Consider the following 20,000-nt stretch of genomic DNA (forward strand, 5'->3'; position numbering starts at 1 on the left):
AAAACTACTGATGTGGTTTATGTAAAACTACTGATGTGGTTTATGTAAAACTGCTGATGTGGTTTATGTAAAACTACTGATGTGGTTAATGTAAAACTACTGATGTGGTTTATGTAAAACTGCTGATGTGGTTTATGTAAACTACTGATGTGGTCTATGTAAAACTACTAATGTGGTTAATGTAAAACTACTGATGTGGTTTATGTTAAACTACTGATGTGGTTTGTGTAAAACTACTGATGTGGTCTATGTAAAACTACTGATGTGGTTTATGCTGTGATGATGTGGCTTATGACGGTCATCAGTCTATGATGTGGATATGAAAAACTGTCTGAGGTTTATTTAAAGCTATATCAAATCAAATTGATTTGTATAGCGCTTTTCACAACACATGTTGTCACAAAGCATCTTTACAATCTTTACAGTATTCACAAAGTTATCAATCGTATGGGACCAAATCCCTAATGAGCAAGCCAGAGGCGACAGTGGCAAGGAAAAACTCCCTATGATGGTGGGGAATAGGAAGAAACCTCGTGAGGACCAAGACTCAAAAGGGAACCCATCCTCCATTGGGCGGCCCATTAGCAGAAGTCTGTGGCGCGCAGGGTGTTTCTACAGTTCTACAGTAATAGTTAAGGTTCTTGTTCCCTGGCCAAGTAGTCACAATCCCTTCAGTGCAGATATCATTGGCGTGGTTTATTCAATACTGTGTGTGGTTTAAGTAAAACAGAATTGGTGTGATTTATGTAAAATTTTATTGATGTGGTTTATGTAAAGCTGTGTGGGTGGTTTTTGTAAAGTTGTATCAGTGTGGTCTATGTAAAACTGTATTGGTGTGGATGTATTGGTATCCGTTTATGTAACACTGTATTGGTGTGGTTTTTATAACCTTATATTTTTCTCAACAGGGATCAACAAAGTCGTTTAAGAGCACAGACTCCAGACGAAGACCTTCCAGGTAGACCTCCTTCATTCTTAACGCTGAGTGTCTTTCATATGGATCTGAACATGTCCCTCATGTACTATAGGAGAGTGTGTCCTGTATGTTATTAGGAGAGTCTGTTAGTTATTATGTCTTGCACGTTTAGAACCTCACAAAGTAACTTAGAAACGTTGTAGCTGTAAAACTGCAGAATAAATGGGCATATTTAATGTTATGTTATTATGCCTTTGCTTTGAGGCAAATAATATCTGGTTTGTAAATATTTATGCTGTATCACAAACAAACAGCCTGAAAAACCCAATCAAAACTATATTTAGACTTCACATGGAACACCACAATCATTCCAGACACTTATTAGGTTTTAGTCCTATGAAACGTATGGAAACAGGCTACAGACTACCGTCTACGGTCTACTGTCTACAGACGACTGTCTACGGACTGCTGTTTACATACTGCTGTCTACAGACTGCTGTATGCAGACTACTGTCTAGAGACTGCCACCTACAGACTATTGTTGGCAGACTGCTGTTTACATACTACTGTCTACAGACTGCTTTATGTAGACTACTGTCTACAGACTGTCATCTAGAGACTGGTGTCTACAGACTGTCATCTACAGACTACTGTCTGCAGACTGTTTACGTACTACTGTCTACAGACTGCCATCTACAGACTACTGTCTACAGACTGCTTTATGCAGACTACTGTCTACAGACTGCCATCTACAGACTACTGTCTACAGTTATCTATGGGTTTCATCCAGTATTTTTCTCAACCTGTTGAATATCCAAACAAACTCAGCCCAAAGCCGAATACATATGAGAATTGCAAATGGAACTCTAGCATAGGACTTTAGGCCTTTATTTATATTATATGTTCACAAGTTACAGACACATCAGAAGCATAAACACTACCACTACCTGCTTACACACGGCCAACAGTATACAGCTGACCTGTGTGTGTGTGTGTGTGTGTGTGTGTGTGTGTGTGTGTGTGTGCGCGCATGTGTGTGCACGTGTGTGTGTGCGTGTGTGTGTGTGGAAGGACCCTGAGTCTGCTCCAGGCCATGGAGGAGAGCTACGATGTTGACCTGGTCTACATCACTGAACGTATCATCTGCTTGTCCTTCCCTGGTGGGTCTGAAGAGCACAGCTACAGTGTGCGTCTGAGGGACGTCATCAGCATGCTTCGCTCCAAACACCAGCAGCACTACCTGGTGAGGAGCTCCTTCCTCCGCCCCACCTGTGGGCGCCGTCCAGCAACTCCCTGGGTGCCATTTCATGAGTCCTGCTAGTGCACAAGGCCGTTTCTCTTTAGCTTGGGTTGCTGAATCAATGTGTGGCACATGATGTGTGTCTTTGCTGAGGTTAGATGATATCAGTTGTCAGACAAACCATATATGGTAGTATTCTGACCTCACGTGTCCTATGCTAGGAGTGTGTGGTTTCAGAGATTCTATCTGTGTTTTGCACAAGAGTCTAACACTGTGGCCATGATGGACTAGAAATTGTATATATATAACGGGATATGGGATATTACTGAATTATCACTGGGATTTCACTGGCTTATCACTGGGATTTCACTGGGTTATCACTGGGATATCACTGGGTTATCACTGGGATATCACTGGGATTTCACTGGTTTATCACTGGTATTTCACTGGGTTATCACTGGGACATCACTGGGTTATCACTGGGATTTCACTGGGTTATCACTGGTTTATCACTGGGATTTCACTGGGTTATCACTGGGATATCACTGGGTTATCACTGGGATTTCACTGGGATCTCAAATGCAGTTGCTTAATTGTTCTGAGTCTGTGTTGGGTTTCAGTTGCTGAACCTCAGTGAGAGGAGGCATGATATCACCAAACTGAACCCAAAAGTAAGTAAATTTTGTGTGTGTGTGTGTGTGTGTGTGTGTGTGCATGAGTGTGTGTGCATGAGAGAGTGTGTGTGTGTGTGTGTGTGTGTGTGTGTGTGTGTGTGTGTGTGTGTGTGTGTGTGTGTGTGTGTGTGTGATGGTGGGTGTGTGTGTGGGTGTGTGTGTGTGTGTGTGTGTGTGTGTGTGTGTACATATGCACGTAGTTGCTCAGATCCTGAGGCTCAGTTATGTGTATATGCACTGTTTGCGTGTACTCTGCGTGTCCTCTGAGTGTGCTATGCGTGTACTCTGTGTGTACTCTGCGTGTGCTATGTGTGTCCTCTGCGCACACCTGTGTTAACAGGTGCTGGACTTTGGCTGGCCTGATCACCACGCTCCTGCCCTGGACAAAATCTGCAGCATGTGTAAGGCCATGGACACGTGGCTCACTGCTGACCCCCATAACGTGGTGGTCTTACACAACAAGGTGACCTTCCTACACACACACTCCTCCACCTGCACCAACACACTTCACAGTGCAGCACAACGTCCAAATGCAGCTATTTTCTTTATTTTAAATGTCTGTAGTGTGATTGGAAAATTGGTGGTAGTAAACTTTGAAAGATGCTGTGTTTTAAACAGTAGAGGGCACTGTTGTTCTGCTGGGGGTTTTGTTGGTGAGGCTGTTCTGCCCCTCCCCTCCTATTCAACTGCTGTGTGTTTTTATTTAGCCTTCATCCGGCCTTAGAGCACTACACCCACAACCCTAAACACGTCACTAAACCCACATCCCTAAACACGACACTAAACCCACATCCCTAATAACATCACTAAACCCATAGCCCTAAACACGGCACTAAACCTACAACCCTAAACACGGCACTAAACCCACAACCCTAAACACGGCACTAAACCCACATCCCAAAACACATCACCAAACCCACAGCCCTAAACACGTCACTAAACCCACAACCCTAAACACGGCACTAAACACACAACCCTAAACACGGCACTAAACCCATATCCCTAAATACATCAATAAACCCACATCCCTAAACACGTCACTAAACCTACAACCCTAAACATGGTACTAAACCCACAACCCTAAACACGGCACTAACCCCACAACCCTAAACACATCACTAAACCCACAACCCTAAACATGGCACTAAACTCACAGCCCTAAACACGTCACTAAACCCACAACCCTAAACACATCACTAAACCCACAACCCTAAACACATCACTAAACCCACAACCCTAAACACATCACTAAACCCACAACCCTAAACACGGCACTACACCCACAACCCTAAACACATCACTAAACCCACAACCCTAAACACATCACTAAACCCACAACCCTAAACACATCACTAAACCCACAACCCTAAACACGGCACTACACCCACAACCCTAAACACATCACTACACCCACAACCCTAAACACATCACTAAACCCACAACCCTAAACACATCACTAAACCCACAACCCTAAACACGGCACTACACCCACAACCCTAAACACATCACTACACCCACAACCCTAAACACATCACTACACCCACAACCCTAAACACATCACTAAACCCACAACCCTAAACACGGCACTACACCCACAACCCTAAACACACCACTACACCCACAACCCTAAACACATCACTAAACCCACAACCCTAAACACATCACTAAACCCACAACCCTAAACACGGCACTACACCCACAACCCTAAACACGGCACTACACCCACAACCCTAAACACATCACTACACCCACAACCCTAAACACATCACTACACCCACAACCTTAAACACGTCACTAAACCCACAACCCTAAACATGGCACTACACCCACAACCCTAAACACGTCACTAAACCCACAACCCTAAACACGTCACTAAACCCACAACCCTAAACACGGCACTACACCCACAACCCTAAACACGTCACTAAACCCACAACCCTAAACATGGCACTAAACCCACAACCCTAAACATGGCACTAAACCCACAACCCTAAACACGACACTAAACCCACATCCCTAAAAACATCACTAAACCCATAGCCCTAAACACGGCACTAAACCTACAACCCTAAACACGGCACTAAACCCACAACCCTAAACACGGCACTAAACCCACATCCCAAAACACATCACCAAACCCACAGCCCTAAACACGTCACTAAACCCACAACCCTAAACACGGCACTAAACACACAACCCTAAACACGGCACTAAACCCATATCCCTAAATACATCAATAAACCCACATCCTCAAACACGTCACTAAACCTACAACCCTAAACACGGTACTAAACCCACAACCCTAAACACGGCACTAACCCCACAACCCTAAACACATCACTAAACCCACAACCCTAAACATGGCACTAAACTCACAGCCCTAAACACGTCACTAAACCCACAACCCTAAACATGGCACTAAACCTACAACCCTAAACACATCACTAAACCCACATCCCTAAACACAGCACTAAACCCACAACCCTAAACACTGCACTAAACCCACAGTCCTAAAAGCAGCCCTCAACCCATGGTACCAAACACAAGACTAACCCCATGGTACTAACTGCAGCAGTAGACCCCTCCTTGTGACCTCAACGCACAAAGGTCAGTGGTGATAGCGGGACGAGTCGTAAGCTGAACAGGGTGAGACACTCCCAGGTCACCTGCTCCATCAGACGCTGCACTGACCCCATACGGCAGCCGGCTACAGCGACCCGAACAGCGTCTGGCTGTACAAGTGGAACCAGAAACGTCTGCGGTATATAAAGAAGCCTTTACAACCACTGAATGCTGGAGCAGGAAAAAACACTAGGTCGTCTTGGCAACTAGAACCAGCACCCACCCCCCGTGGAAACTTTTTGGGTTCAAAAACAAAAAAAGAGTGGAAATTGAAGATGGGGTATGTTAAGGGGTCTATTCACAGCCCTGAGGAGTCACATATGCGTACAGATGTTTTCTGTGTTCAGCACATGCTTTGTCCCTCCATTAACTGCTAGGACTGCAGAGTCTATTGCCATTTTCAAGCGTAGACTGAAGACTCACCTGTTTGTTGAGTTCTTACCAGAACACTAACTCAGCTGATACCACTTGCCGTTGTTCTTAAATTGTATGTCTGTCTCTGGTTATTTGTGCTTCTTGGCAAACGTCTAACTTGCAAAACACTAGATAATGACTGACTCCTGTAGTTTAGTAGTAGTCTGACTCAATGGTATCTTGAATTCTGGCCTATCTGTACTATTTCCTAGGATGAATTCTGTGATCAGATGCAAAGCACTTTGTAAGTCGCTCTGGATAAGATTGTCTGCTAAATGCCGTAAATGTAAATGTAAATGTCCCTCAGTGAGGAGGTCCTGACAGTGAGGAGGTCCTGACAGTGAGGGGTCCTGACAGTGAGGAGGTCCTGACAGTGTCCTGACAGTGAGGAGGTCCTGACAGTGTCCTGACAGTGAGGGGTCCTGACAGTGAGGAGGTCCTGACAGTGAGGAGGTCCTGACAGTGTCCTGACAGTGAGGGGTCCTGACAGTGAGGAGGTCCTGACAGTGAGGAGGTCCTGACAGTGTCCTGACAGTGAGGAGGTCCTGACAGTGAGGAAGTCCTAACAGAGAGGGAGGTCCTGACAGTGAGGAGGTCCTGACAGTGTCCTGACAGTGAGGGGTCCTGACAGTGAGGAAGTCCTGACAGTGAGGGAGGTCCTGACAGTGTCCTGACAGTGAGGAGGTCCTGACAGTGAGGGGGTCCTGACAGTGAGGGGGTCCTGACAGTGAGGGGTCCTGACAGTGAGGAAGTCCTGACAGTGAGGGAGGTCCTGACAGTGTCCTGACAGTGAGGAGGTCCTGACAGTGAGGAGGTCCTGACAGTGTCCTGACAGTGAGGAGGTCCTGACAGTGAGGAGGTCCTGACAGTGAGGGGGTCCTGACAGTGAGGAGGTCCTGACAGTGAGGAAGTCCTGACAGAGAGGGAGGTCCTGACAGTGAGGAGGTCCTGACAGTGTCCTGACAGTGAGGAGGTCCTGACATTGAGGGGTCCTGACAGTGAGGGGGTCCTGACAGTGAGGAAGTCCTGACAGTGAGGAGGGCCTGACAGAGAGGAGGTCCTGACAGTGAGGGGGTCTTGACAGTGAGGGGGTCCTGACAGTGAGGGGGTCCTGACAGTGAGGAGGTCCTGACAGTGAGGAAGTCCTGACAGTGAGGAGGTCCTGACAGTGAGGGGGTCCTGACAGTGTCCTGACAGTGAGGAGGTCCTGACAGTGAGGAGGTCCTGACAGTGTCCTGACAGTGAGGAGGTCCTGACAGTGAGGGGGTCCTGACAGTGTCCTGACAGTGAGGAGGTCCTGACAGTGAGGAGGTCCTGACAGTGTCCTGACAGTGAGGGGATCTTGACAGTGAGGAGGTCCTGACAGTGAGGAGGTTCTGACAGTGAGGAAGTCCTGACAGTGAGGAAGTCCTGACTGTGGTCTGTGTTCCTTCACGTTCCTCTCTCGGCGTGGGCCCTCTCAGACTCCACCCATCGTGGTGTTCTCCCTGATTTGCACTATAATTACTTTTCAGTAGTTTCATTTCTTACATTCGGATCTATTTCCCAAGTGCATTTTTGTGTCTTTTCCAGGGGAATCGTGGGCGGACCGGAGTGGTTGTAGCAGCCTACATGCACTACAGCAGCATCTCAGCCAGGTAGGAGCAGAGCCCGCGTGGGCATGTGGTTCAGGTCTGAGGTGTATCTCAGCGGGGTTGTGTCTGGAGGCGGACCTGCAGGGCTGTGAGCTGTCGCCGCTGTCTGAGCGTGTGCTGTCTGAGCGTGTGCTGTCTGCTGTGGTTTGCAGTGTGGACCAGGCTCTGGACAGGTTTGCCATGAAGCGATTTTACGAGGACAAAGCCATGCCAGTAGGCCAGCCGTCTCAGAGAAGGTGAGTAACACACCCCCATCCACGCTGCTCTTACTGAGCCTCCACCCTGAACCTCCACCCTGAACCTCCACCCAGAACCTCCACCCAGAACCTCCACCCTGAACCTCCACCCAGAACCTCCACCCTAAACCTCTACACTGAACCTCTACACTGAGCCTCCACACTGAGCCTCCACCCTGAACCTCCACCCTGAACCTCTACACTGAACCTCTACACTGAGCCTCCACCCTAGGCCTCCACCCTGAACCTCCACCCTGAACCTCCACACCCCCCATACTCAAATAGCGGCCCGCGGGCCGCATGCGCATGCTATCTATTTCTGGCCCGCGAGCTGTTTTGAAAAGTGTTTTTTTTTTTAGGAATCTTTTTTTTCAATCGCGGTATCCGCTCTTATTTTATCTCAAGACGCTGCCGGCCCCGTCAGTGATTTAAAAAATAAAATGTGGCCCGTCATCATTTCTATTTGAGTACCCCTGCTCTACACTGAGCCTCCACCCTGAACCTCCACCCTGAACCTCCACCCTGAACCTCCACCCTGAGCCTCCAGCCGGAGCCACCAGTATTACCTTTTGCTGTGAACCTTAATCCTGAGAGTCTCCACCCGTAGACCTCACCACCCTTAAGCCTCCACCTTCTTAAGTGTCATGTGACTACACCACATGACCAGCCTTCCCACTGCCCCTCCCCAGCACGCACAGAGCTGCAATTGTGCCTCCACCCTGAACCTCCACCTTGGAGAAACCTCTAAGCTCCTCACAGAGAGCGGTCTCCTCACGGCTCATCCTTAAATGGTATGAAGGAAAAAGGTCTTGGTCTTGGTCTTCTTCTGAAAACATTCAAGTGTTCATGGCATCTAGCACCTTCTGGCCATCCCATAACTCACAGCAGAGCTACAGTTGAGCTACAGCTGAGCTACAACAGAGCAACAGTGGAGCAACAGTGGAGCAACAGTGACCCATCGCGTCTGTCTTTTGTCTTGTGGTCCCTCTGACCGTCCCCTGTGCTGTCCGTCACCGTGTCCTGCTGGTAAATTTAACCTGCAGCCGTGGCCAGAAGTCTGAGGTTATAAACAGAGGCATGTCTGACATTAACACTCCAACAGGAAGAGAGCTGCTTCGTGCACATGGTAAACAGCATACGTGTCAGATACAGCGCGTGTTACGCTGCCTTCAGCAGGCGTGTGTGTGTGTGTGTGTGTGTGTGTGTGTGTGTGTGTGTGTGTGTGTGTGTGTGTGTGTGTGTGTGAGTGAGTGTGCGTGCTTGGCTTGCGGGTGCTCACCGTGTGTGTGTGTGTGTGTGTTGGCAGGTATGTGCAGTACTTTGCTGGACTTCTTTCTGGTCATATAAAGATCAACAACAAGCCTCTGTTCCTTCACCACGTCATCATGCACGGGATCCCCAACTTTGAGTGTAAAGGAGGTGAGGAGAACATCCTCTCTACCAGCGTGGAACCTGTCACACCTCACCTGTGTGCTACAACCACAGTGTGCACTCTCACAACCACAGTGTGCACTCTCACAACCACAGTGTGCACTCTCATAACCACAGTGTGCACTCTCATAACCACAGTGTGCACTCTCATAACCACAGTGTGCACTCTCACAACCACAGTGTGCACTCTCATAACCACAGTGTGCACTCTCACAACCACAGTGTGCACTCTCATAACCACAGTGTGCACTCTCACAACCACAGTGTGCACTCTCACAACCACAGTGTGCACTCTCATAACCACAGTGTGCACTCTCACAACCACAGTGTGCACTCTCATAACCACAGTATGCACTCTCACAACCACAGTGTGCACTCTCATAACCACATTGTGCACTCTCATAACCACAGTGTGCACTCTCACAACCACAGTGTGCATTCTCATAACCACAGTGTGCACTCTCACAACCACAGTGTGCACTCTCACAACCACAGTGTGCACTCTCATAACCACAGTGTGCACTCTCACAACCACAGTGTGCACTCTCATAACCACAGTGTGCACTCTCACAACCACAGTGTGCACTCTCACAACCACAGTGTGCACTCTCATAACCACAGTGTGCACTCTCACAACCACAGTGTGCACTCTCATAACCACAGTGTGCACTCTCACAACCACAGTGTGCACTCTCATAACCACAGTGTGCACTCTCACAACCACAGTGTGCACTCTCACAACCACAGTGTGCACTCTCATAACCACAGTATGCACTCTCACAACCACAATGTGCACTCTCACAACCACAGTGTGCACTCTCATAACCACATTGTGCACTCTCATAACCACAGTGTGCATTCTCATAACCACAGTGTGCACTCTCACAACCACAGTGTGCACTCTCACAACCACAGTGTGCACTCTCATAACCACAGTGTGCACTCTCATAACCACAGTATGCACTCTCACAACCACAGTGTGCACTCTCATAACCACAGTATGCACTCTCACAACCACAGTGTGCACTCTCATAACCACATTGTGCACTCTCATAACCACAGTGTGCACTCTCATAACCACAGTGTGCACTCTCACAACCACAGTGTGCACTCTCATAACCACAGTGTGCACTCTCACAACCACAGTGTGCACTCTCATAACCACAGTGTGCACTCTCACAACCACAGTGTGCACTCTCACAACCACAGTGTGCACTCTCATAACCACAGTGTGCACTCTCACAACCACAGTGTGCACTCTCATAACTACAGTGTGCACTCTCATAACCAAACAAATCAACGTAAAACGTTTATTTTATTTTCACACTGTTGTAGGTTGCAGACCATTTCTGAAGATTTATCAGGCAATGCAACCGGTGTATACATCTGGTATATAGTAAGTGTGTGTGTGTGTGTGTGTGTGTGTGTGTGTGTGTGTGTGTGTGTGTGTGTGTGTGTGTGTGTGTGTGCAGTTCTGCTCAAACTGTCCTTAAGGAATAAATGTATTCATCTGTATCTGTGTGTCTGAGACATTGGCAGTCACAGTGTGTAGGCCAAACCCCCCCCCGGCTAATGAGTTGGACATTATAAAGGGACATTATAATCAGCCCCATGACAATAACTTCATCATCGTTATCTTTGATCTTCCACTTGGATTTTATACATTTTTATCAATTTCGCTGGAATTTCTCAAACCACCGAGCTTGGATTAATATAAAATGGGAGTTTAAATTTTAATATTCAGGTTTCTTGTGTGAGTTCAGCAGACGATGGTCATTTGTTTCCCAGTGTCGGAGGGCTGCAGTGATCATCTGTATGGCATAAGTGGTGCTGTTAAAACTGCCTGCTTGTAGATTCTTCATCTCTTCCACAGTAATGTTCAAGGAGACAGCCACACGAGCATCTGTATCACCATTGAGCCTGGTCTGCTCCTCAAGGGGGATATTCTGGTATTCACAGCACATTCACAAACTGCATTACAGTCAGAGTTATGACACGTAGATTTACAAATCAATGATGCTGACTGATTGTCCTGTGTATAGCAAGTGTACCCTTATAATGACGAGGCATTTCTGAGTAATGTCCTCTTTTTCTGTATGAATTCTATCTTACAGTTAAAGTGTTACCACAAACGCTACCGTAACCCCAGCAGAGACGTGATCTTTCGAGTGCAGTTCCATACGTGTGCGGTGCATGATTTGGGGCTGGTGTTCACCAAGAACGACCTGGATGAGACTTTCAGAGGTCACTCTGTCCTTAGGTTCTTTCTGTTATGAAAGCAACACAAACATGTCACACAAAAGTGACAATTACAATTACAATTACAATTAGTGACAACAATTACTGACCACTAATGAAAATGTGTTTTTACAGATGACAGATACCCTGAGGACGGTAAAGTGGAATTTATCTTCTCATTTGGGCCAGAGAAGATTCGAGGTATGGCTCATGGTGCTTACGTCAGCTTCTGATCTTGTAGGCATGATAAGGAGAACTACATTACCCATAAGCATTTGTGTGACTCTCAGGGATGGATCACCTGGAGAATGGCCCCAGTGTTTCTGTGGACTACAACACCCAGGATCCTCTCATCCGCTGGGACTCCTATGAAAACTTCAACAGGCGATGTGAGGACATCACGGATGGTGAGGCGCCTTCTTTGTTATGTAAATGTCGGTTTACTGAAGTGTGGAGAGCAGTCCTGAACCACTGGAGAAAAATAACAGATCACCTGCATTGTTGTTTTGATAAAGATGAATGAACCACTCTTTGTCAATGGCTGAGAGCATGAAGGGAGCAGTGGAGGTGTGTGAGCACTCCCTCACCTGAGCACTCCTTCACCTGAGCACCCCCTCACCTGAGCACCCCCTCACCTGAGCACTCCCTCACCTGAGCACTGCCTCACCTGAGAACTCCCTCACCTGAGCACCCCCTCACCTGAGCACTGCCTCACCTGAGCACTCCCTCACCTGAGCACCCCCTCACCTGAGCACCCCCTCACCTGAGCACTCCCTCACCTGAGCACCCCCTCACCTGAGCACCCCCTCACCTGAGCACTCCCTCACCTGAGCACTCCCTCACCTGAGCACTGCCTCACCTGAGAACTCCCTCACCTGAGCACCCCCTCACCTGAGCACTGCCTCACCTGAGCACCCCCTCACCTGAGCACTCCCTCACCTGAGCACTCCCTCACCTGAGCACCCCCTCACCTGAGCACTCCCTCACCTGAGCACCCCCTCACCTGAGCACCCCCTCACCTGAGCACTCCCTCACCTGAGCACCCCCTCACCTGAGCACTCCCTCACCTGAGCACTCCCTCACCTGAGCACTGCCTCACCTGAAGTGGGTATTGGCTTACGTGGGTACTGCCTGAAGTGGGTACTGGTTGAAGATGATAATAATGTTAATGTATCTACTATACATGATTATACATATATATTATAAATACATATGATACATGATTCAACTATTAATACAGCAGAAGAAGATATGATCTGCAGACCACAAATTTTGAATATGAATTGTTTAATCAATATGAATATTAAACATATAATAGTGCTGTAGTGGACATTTGGTATTTTATTTATGTTTTAATATTTAGTGGTAAGTGATGTTGCTTTGCCAGTCCTTAGAAGCGGTGGGTGTGTAGGAGAGAATCTGGCTGGCACCGTGCACAGCTGGCATCGTGCCCGGCTGGCATCGTGCCCGTCAGCTCACCAGAGCCTGGAGATTGGCGGTTCTCCTGGACTCTGGGTCAGCAGAGACAGGCAAATGCAGCCCAGGCAGAAACCTTGATGACACTATTAGGGTTAGGTGTCGTCATTCGGGTGGTCCTCGGTTTCATCACTCTGTTTATTTCAGCATTTCAGCCTGCGTGATATGAATTCCTCACTGGTCTTAACACTTTGCTGTTGAATCCTGACCCAGAGGTTTTCATGTAGATCCACATATATTCAAGACATTTAGTCTCAAGCTTCCTGACTGTTTGTGTTTAATTAAACATAGAGTTTTAATAAAATGTGATTTTTAATAACTTTAATTTTTTAAAAATAATTTTAATTTTTAATATTTAAATCTCAAAATCAAAAAATATATTCCAACAAAAATATTTTTCTTGCTATTTTATGCCAAACCAAGAGCACAAATATGAGCATTGTGACAAGAAACAGGTATGAGAATATGAGAATATGGCAATATGAGAACATGAGAAGATGAAAATAAGAGTTTGATGGTTGAGTGCTGTGTATTCCTGTCTCTAGGGTTGTGGGACCACCTCCTTGTTTTATGGTTGCAGAGCAACAGAAATTCTTCATCATAAGCACGTGCTTATATATGTCTTCATATGTGTATACACACACACACACACACACACACACACCCAGCTGGTATTCGCCACAGCAACACTGATACTTGAGATGCTTGGCTATAAGATGAAGAGCTTCATGAAGCAACACCGTCCCTGAAGAAGGAGGTTAGAGGCTAAGATGACGGGGAACCCAGAGTTAGACTCAGATTCATCGGCCTGGAACGCATGGAGCTGTGTAACATCAACAGGACTCTGAGAGCCGTCATAAAGAACCTGGTGCTGTGGAAGATGCCCCTAGAGGTCAACTTTTAAACCAATAGCACGAGTCGCTGTCAAATGCGGGACTTACCAAGGTGGGGCTTTATCCCAGCTGTTGTTAAGCATAGGCCTGAACCCCTCTGTGATGTCATCACCAAGAGGGGCTGCGGATGTCAGCTGTGGAATGGAGTAACCATCAGCCTTCTCCTCTACATAGATAACATCAAGCTGTATACCAAAAGTGAAGGAGACATCGACATACTGATCCACATCACCAGGATATACAGCAATGACATCTGACTGTCATTCTGAGTGTCATTCTGACTGGATAAAGAAAAGAAAAAAAAGTGCCATATTTTTGTCAATTGTGATTTTTCACCACAATCGAAATTTGTCCTCTGCTTTTTACCCAGCTGTGCAGTTAGAACACACACACACACACACACACACTAGTGATTACTAGGGGGCTGTGGATCACACGTGCCCAGAGCGGTGGGCAGCCCTAGCCCGGCGCCCGGGGAGCAGTTGGGGTTAGGTGCCTTGCTCAAGGACACCTCAGTCATGGCCTCAGGTCTGGGAATCGAACCCACAACCCTCTGGTCACAAGACCAGTTCCCTACAACCAGGCCATGACTGCCCCTAAGTGTGGTCAGAAGGTCAAGAGAGGGAAGGCAGTTGGAACTGAGATCATACGTCCAGAAGTCCACAGAAGTTGAGGGCAGAAAGTAGCTATAGCCAAAAACCTACTGAGAGTGAGACAGGTCCTGAGAAGAGTGAGACAGGTCCTGAGAAGAGTGAGACAGGTCCTGAGACATCAGCTGAATGGGAAGATCTGGACAAACAACACCTACACTCTACCAGTCAGCAAATACCCATCTGGTATATTCACCTGGCCAAAGGAGGAGATAGAAGCCACTGACATAAAGACAAGGAGACTCCTCACAATGCAGGGAGGGTTTCATCTCAGACCCCGCACTGTAAAACTGTATGCTTGGGGGGGATTAGTGAGCATCAGAGCCACTGTCCAGGATGGAATATCAAGATCCAGGCGTACACCAGAAGGATGGGCCCTAGTGATGAAGAGCTTAGTGAGTACCTCAAACAGCAGGAACCTGAGGAGGAGAGGAATGAGGAGGAGCACAAACCATCATGGAAAGATAAACCCCTGCATGATGTGTGCTCACTGAAAATGTAGAAATGGAGAATCCTATCAGTGGCTGGAAGAGGCTGGATTACAAACACAGAGGCACAGAGTGATGGATGTAGTGATAGATGTAGGGATGGATGTAGAGATGGATGTAGTGATAGATGTAGTGATAGATGTAGTGATGGATGTAGTGATAAATGTAGTGGTAAATGTAGTGATAGATGTAGTGATAGATGTAGTGATGGGTGTAGTGATGGATGTAGTGATAGATGTAGTGGTGGGTGTAGTGATAGATGTAGTGATGGATGTAGTGGTGGGCGTAGTGATGGATGTAGTGATGGGTGTAGTGATGGATGTAGTGATAGATGTAGTGATAGATGTAGGGATGTGAAAGATAAGTGGTTCCCATGGTAATCTGAGCACTTGCGTCTGTGACCCCCAAACTGGAAAAACGGCTCAAAAAGATCCCAGGAACCATATCTGAGATCTCCGCCCAGAAGAACATAGTCATGTAGTCATAGGAACAGTTAAAACGCTGCACAAATTATTGTATATATATCTATATATACAATCCCTCACACTATAAGTAGTGTGTTGTATGTTTAACATCTCTGTCTCTGTGAAGGTGATGGTAGAGAAGTATTGAGCCAGGATGGGTCAGAGGATGAGGTCATTAGGTCCCAGCTCTCTGTTCACGCCTGTTTCCAATTCGAGCTTTAAATAGTGCCTGCAGAAATAGAGCTGTCTCTGGCCTCAGTGCAGAGGGTGAAATCTGATAGCCCTCTATCCGATGCCCTCTGGTGGGGAGGGGCAGGGAGGAAGACTGGGGACCCCTACCTCCTCTTTCTCCACTTTCCCACTGGCTCAGCTGAGGGACAGACTGAGGACCATGGCTGTAAGAACACGCCACAGGGTGACCACCCCCCAGCTGCCTGTTCACACGCACACAGCACTCACTCCATACGCACTCCATACTGAATACTGACTGAATTCTGGTTCAGACCTTTCAAAGCTGCCACACCCTAACAGGCCTCAGGCCCAGACTGGCACTGATTTGTAAATCAAATGTAGAAGTTGTAGTGTCCTGAGAAGTGGAGGGAAGATCGAGTGGTTGTTTGGGGGTTGTGGTTGTTCTGGAGCTGTGGTTGATCTGGGGTTGTGGTTGCTCTGGTATTGTGGTTGTTCTGGCATTGAGGTTGTTCTGGGGCTGTGGTTGTTCTGCGGTTGTGGTTGTTCGGGGGGTTGAGGTTGTTCTGGGGATGTGGTTGTTCTGGTATTGTGGTTGTTCTGCAGTTGTGGTTGTTCGGGGGGTTGAGGTTGTTCGGGGGTTGAGGTTGCTCTGGGGTTGAGGTTGTTCTGGTATTGTGGTTGTTCGGGGGTTGAGGTTGTTCTGGGGTTGAGGTTGTTCTGGGGTTGAGGTTGTTCTGGGATTGTGGTTCTTCGGGGGTTGTGGTTGTTTGGGGGTTGTGGTTGTTCTGTAAAGTAGATTCTACATTCTGTGGTTGTTTTATACAGTACATTCAGAAAGGATCTGGACCATTTTAAAATAGGGTCAGCTGTAGTTTCTAAACCTCTTTTTAGTCATTAATCAACTATTTTTTTCACAATGACTAAGCAAAAGTTTTTGTTTTGTAAATGTATTAAAAATAATTCTTATTTACATAATGTCACATCTGGCCCCGTCCTCTACCTGTCTCTCTTGCTTCCATGTTTCTTTAGTTCCTCCTTTGTTTAGGTTTTATGGGTTTTCTGGTTACACAGTTGTATGTATGTATATGTATATGTGGTTCTAGTGTCTGCTATGGCTGGTTTTGTCATGTTCCTTAGTTCTAGTTTGCCTTTGTTTGGCTTCCCTTTTTGTGTATGACCCTTGTGTTCCTGGTTATCGAGTTCTGGTTAGTGTATTGGTTTTAATAATAATAATAATAATAATAATAATAATAATAATAATAATAATAATATTTATTTGTATAGCATCTTTCATACATACATGCAACCCAAAGTGCTTTACAGAATAAATAAAAAGAAACATTAAAAGGAAAATGTTAAAAGAAATTAAAGATAAAAAGGAAACAAACATACAAATTATTGTGACGCTCGGTAGAGAGGCACGACGAACGTCGAACTGTGCAATGAAGAACGTTTATTGCTGAACACAAACACGAAGCTCCGTGCGGAGTGCGAACAGAAAAATACACCTTTCACACAGGCACGAAACTTTAGACAAAGACGAGCACAAGACACCGCGCTAACGCACATTAAATAGGTGAATAACACAGACCCATGTGACCTCGAGACAAGGCACAGGTGTAACAAACGAACACGCTCACAAACAACCCACGCCCACGGAAGTATAAACATGGACATAACGACACGCAGACAACGTAACGGCACGCCCACAGGGAAGGGTCCGGAGCTGTGACCGTGACAATTATAAAATAATAATAATATAATAAAATAAATATTAAATTAACATAAAATGTAACTAAATAAAATAATGTAAAAAAGTAAAGTAAATAAGATAATAATAATTGGGAAAACTATTTAAAATAATTAGAACAGAGTTAGCTACTCACACTCACAGAGTGCGACCTTCACTCTCACTGGTTTTGTGTTATATAGTCATGCCCCTCTGTGTTGGTTTGGCTACAAGGTTCTGTTAACGGCCCACATTATAACCCTTGCTCTCTTCAGCACTTGTGTCGGCCTCCGAGCCCATTACATCTTGAGTGGAAAGATGGACTCTGGTGAAAACTCCTGGAGAAAAAACTGCTCCAATGTGGCTAAGATTTCATACTGGGGTGAAGGTTCACATTTCAACAACATGACCTGAATCATACCACCAAGAAAATGCAGGAGTGCAACTGGGAAACATGGCAGAAACTCTCAATGTCATGAATGCCAAGATGATGGAATCACTCTCAAGACGTCTTGAGGGAGATATTGCTTCCACATGGCCTTTAACCAAACACTTAGTGAAGGATGTGAATATTTATTTAAAGAGAGTATTACAGCTTTTTAGTTTTAATACATTTACAAAACATTCCAAAAGCTCATTGCTTGAGATTGATGTGAGAAAAATTAGTTAAATCTGAAAATTACCAAAACCTGGAAAGGTACATTGAGGTGTTTAGAGGAGTCAGAACAGAGGACTCTTGTGCGGTGCTCTGAGGTGTTTAGAGGAGTCAGAACAGAGGACTCTTGTGCAGTGCTCTGAGGTGTTTAGAGGGGTCAGAACAGAGGACTCTTGTGCGGTGCTCTGAGGTGTTTAGAGGGGTCAGAACAGAGGACTCTTGTGCGGTGCTCTGAGGTGTTTAGAGGGGTCAGAACAGAGGACTCTTGTGCGGTGCTCTGAGGTGTTTAGAGGAGTCAGAACAGAGGACTCTTGTGCGGTGCTCTGAGGTGTTTAGAGGGGTCAGAACAGAGGACTCTTGTGCAGTGCTCTGAGGTGTTTAGAGGAGCCATCATCCTCATCATCCCCCTGAAGCTGCAGTGAACTGAAGGACTATGTTCTGCCCTCTAACGACATTGTAACCCCACTAGCAACCGGCGCCAAATTTAGGTCTGATGTGAGACTAAACTGGCTGTGCATCATGGGCAGTGCAAGTGCGACTTCAGTGATTAGTGATGTGGTAACTCCACAGCTCTGTAGTCAGTGATTAGTGACGTGATATCTTCACAGCTCTGTAGTCAGTGATTAGTGACGTGATATCTTCACAGCTCTGTAGTCAGTGATTAGTGATGTGGTAACTCCACAGCTCTGTAGTCAGTGATTAGTGACGTGATATCTTCACAGCTCTGTAGTCAGTGATTAGTGACGTGATATCTTCACAGCTCTGTAGTCAGTGATTAGTGATGTGGTAACTCCACAGCTCTGTAGTCAGTGATTAGTGACGTGATATCTTCACAGCTCTGTAGTCAGTGATTAGTGACGTGATATCTTCACAGCTCTGTAGTCAGTGATTAGTGACGTGATATCTTCACAGCTCTGTAGTCAGTGATTAGTGACGTGATATCTCCACAGCTCTGTAGTCAGTGATGAGTGACGTGATATCTTCACAGCTCTGTAGTCAGTGATTAGTGACGTGATATCTTCACAGCTCTGTAGTCAGTGATTAGTGACGTGATATCTCCACAGCTCTGTAGTCAGTGATTAGTGACGTGATATCTTCACAGCTCTGTAGTCAGTGATTAGTGATGTGATATCTTCACAGCTCTGTAGTCAATGATTAGTGACGTGGTAACTCCACAGCTCTGTAGTCAGTGATTAGTGACGTGATATCTTCACAGCTCTGTAGTCAGTGATTAGTGATGTGATAACTTCACAGCTCTGTAGTCAGTGAGTAGTGACGTGATAGCTTCACAGCTCTGTAGTCAGTGATTAGTGACGTGATATCTCCACAGCTCTGTAGTCAGTGATTAGTGACGTGATATCTTCACAGCTCTGTAGTCAGTGATTAGTGATGTGATATCTTCACAGCTCTGTAGTCAATGATTAGTGACGTGGTAACTCCACAGCTCTGTAGTCAGTGATTAGTGACGTGATATCTTCACAGCTCTGTAGTCAGTGATTAGTGATGGGATATCTTCACAGCTCTGTAGTCAGTGATTAGTGACGTGATAACTTCACAGCTCTGTAGTCAGTGATTAGTGACGTGATATCTTCACAGCTCTGTAGTCAGTGATTAGTGACGTGATATCTTCACAGCTCTGTAGTCAGTGATTAGTGACGTGATATCTTCACAGCTCTGTAGTCAGTGATTAGTGACGTGATAACTTCACAGCTCTGTAGTCAGTGATTAGTGACGTGATATCTTCACAGCTCTGTAGTCAGTGATTAGTGACGTGATATCTTCACAGCTCTGTAGTCAGTGATTAGTGACGTGATATCTTCACAGCTCTGTAGTCAGTGATTAGTGACGTGATAACTTCACAGCTCTGTAGTCAGTGATTAGTGACGTGATAACTTCACAGCTCTGTAGTCAGTGATTAGTGACGTGATAACTTCACAGCTCTATAGTCAGTGATTAGTGACGTGATAGCTTCACAGCTCTGTAGTCAGTGATTAGTGATGTGATATCTTCACAGCTCTGTAGTCAGTGATTAGTGACGTGATAACTTC

General features: G+C 46.3%; 1 protein-coding gene across 9 annotated transcripts in view; it reads left to right on the top strand.

Moving 5' to 3' along the window:
• tns1a (tensin 1a) overlaps window positions 1–20,000 on the top strand; it is a 93,898-nt gene that overhangs the window by 48,063 nt on the left and 25,835 nt on the right. For all 9 annotated transcript variants that reach the window (XM_077015985.1, XM_077015987.1, XM_077015986.1 and 6 more), the window contains 12 exons: window positions 909–958; window positions 1,988–2,159; window positions 2,777–2,827; window positions 3,171–3,293; window positions 7,439–7,503; window positions 7,653–7,736; window positions 9,043–9,155; window positions 10,503–10,563; window positions 11,041–11,116; window positions 11,282–11,411; window positions 11,541–11,606; window positions 11,696–11,812. In XM_077015985.1, the coding sequence (XP_076872100.1) occupies window positions 909–958; window positions 1,988–2,159; window positions 2,777–2,827; window positions 3,171–3,293; window positions 7,439–7,503; window positions 7,653–7,736; window positions 9,043–9,155; window positions 10,503–10,563; window positions 11,041–11,116; window positions 11,282–11,411; window positions 11,541–11,606; window positions 11,696–11,812 (1,108 nt within the window). The remainder of the gene's footprint in view (window positions 1–908; window positions 959–1,987; window positions 2,160–2,776; window positions 2,828–3,170; window positions 3,294–7,438; window positions 7,504–7,652; window positions 7,737–9,042; window positions 9,156–10,502; window positions 10,564–11,040; window positions 11,117–11,281; window positions 11,412–11,540; window positions 11,607–11,695; window positions 11,813–20,000) is intronic.

This window comes from Brachyhypopomus gauderio, chromosome 8, assembly GCF_052324685.1.
Source record: "Brachyhypopomus gauderio isolate BG-103 chromosome 8, BGAUD_0.2, whole genome shotgun sequence".
Classification (NCBI taxonomy): domain Eukaryota; kingdom Metazoa; phylum Chordata; class Actinopteri; order Gymnotiformes; family Hypopomidae; genus Brachyhypopomus; species Brachyhypopomus gauderio.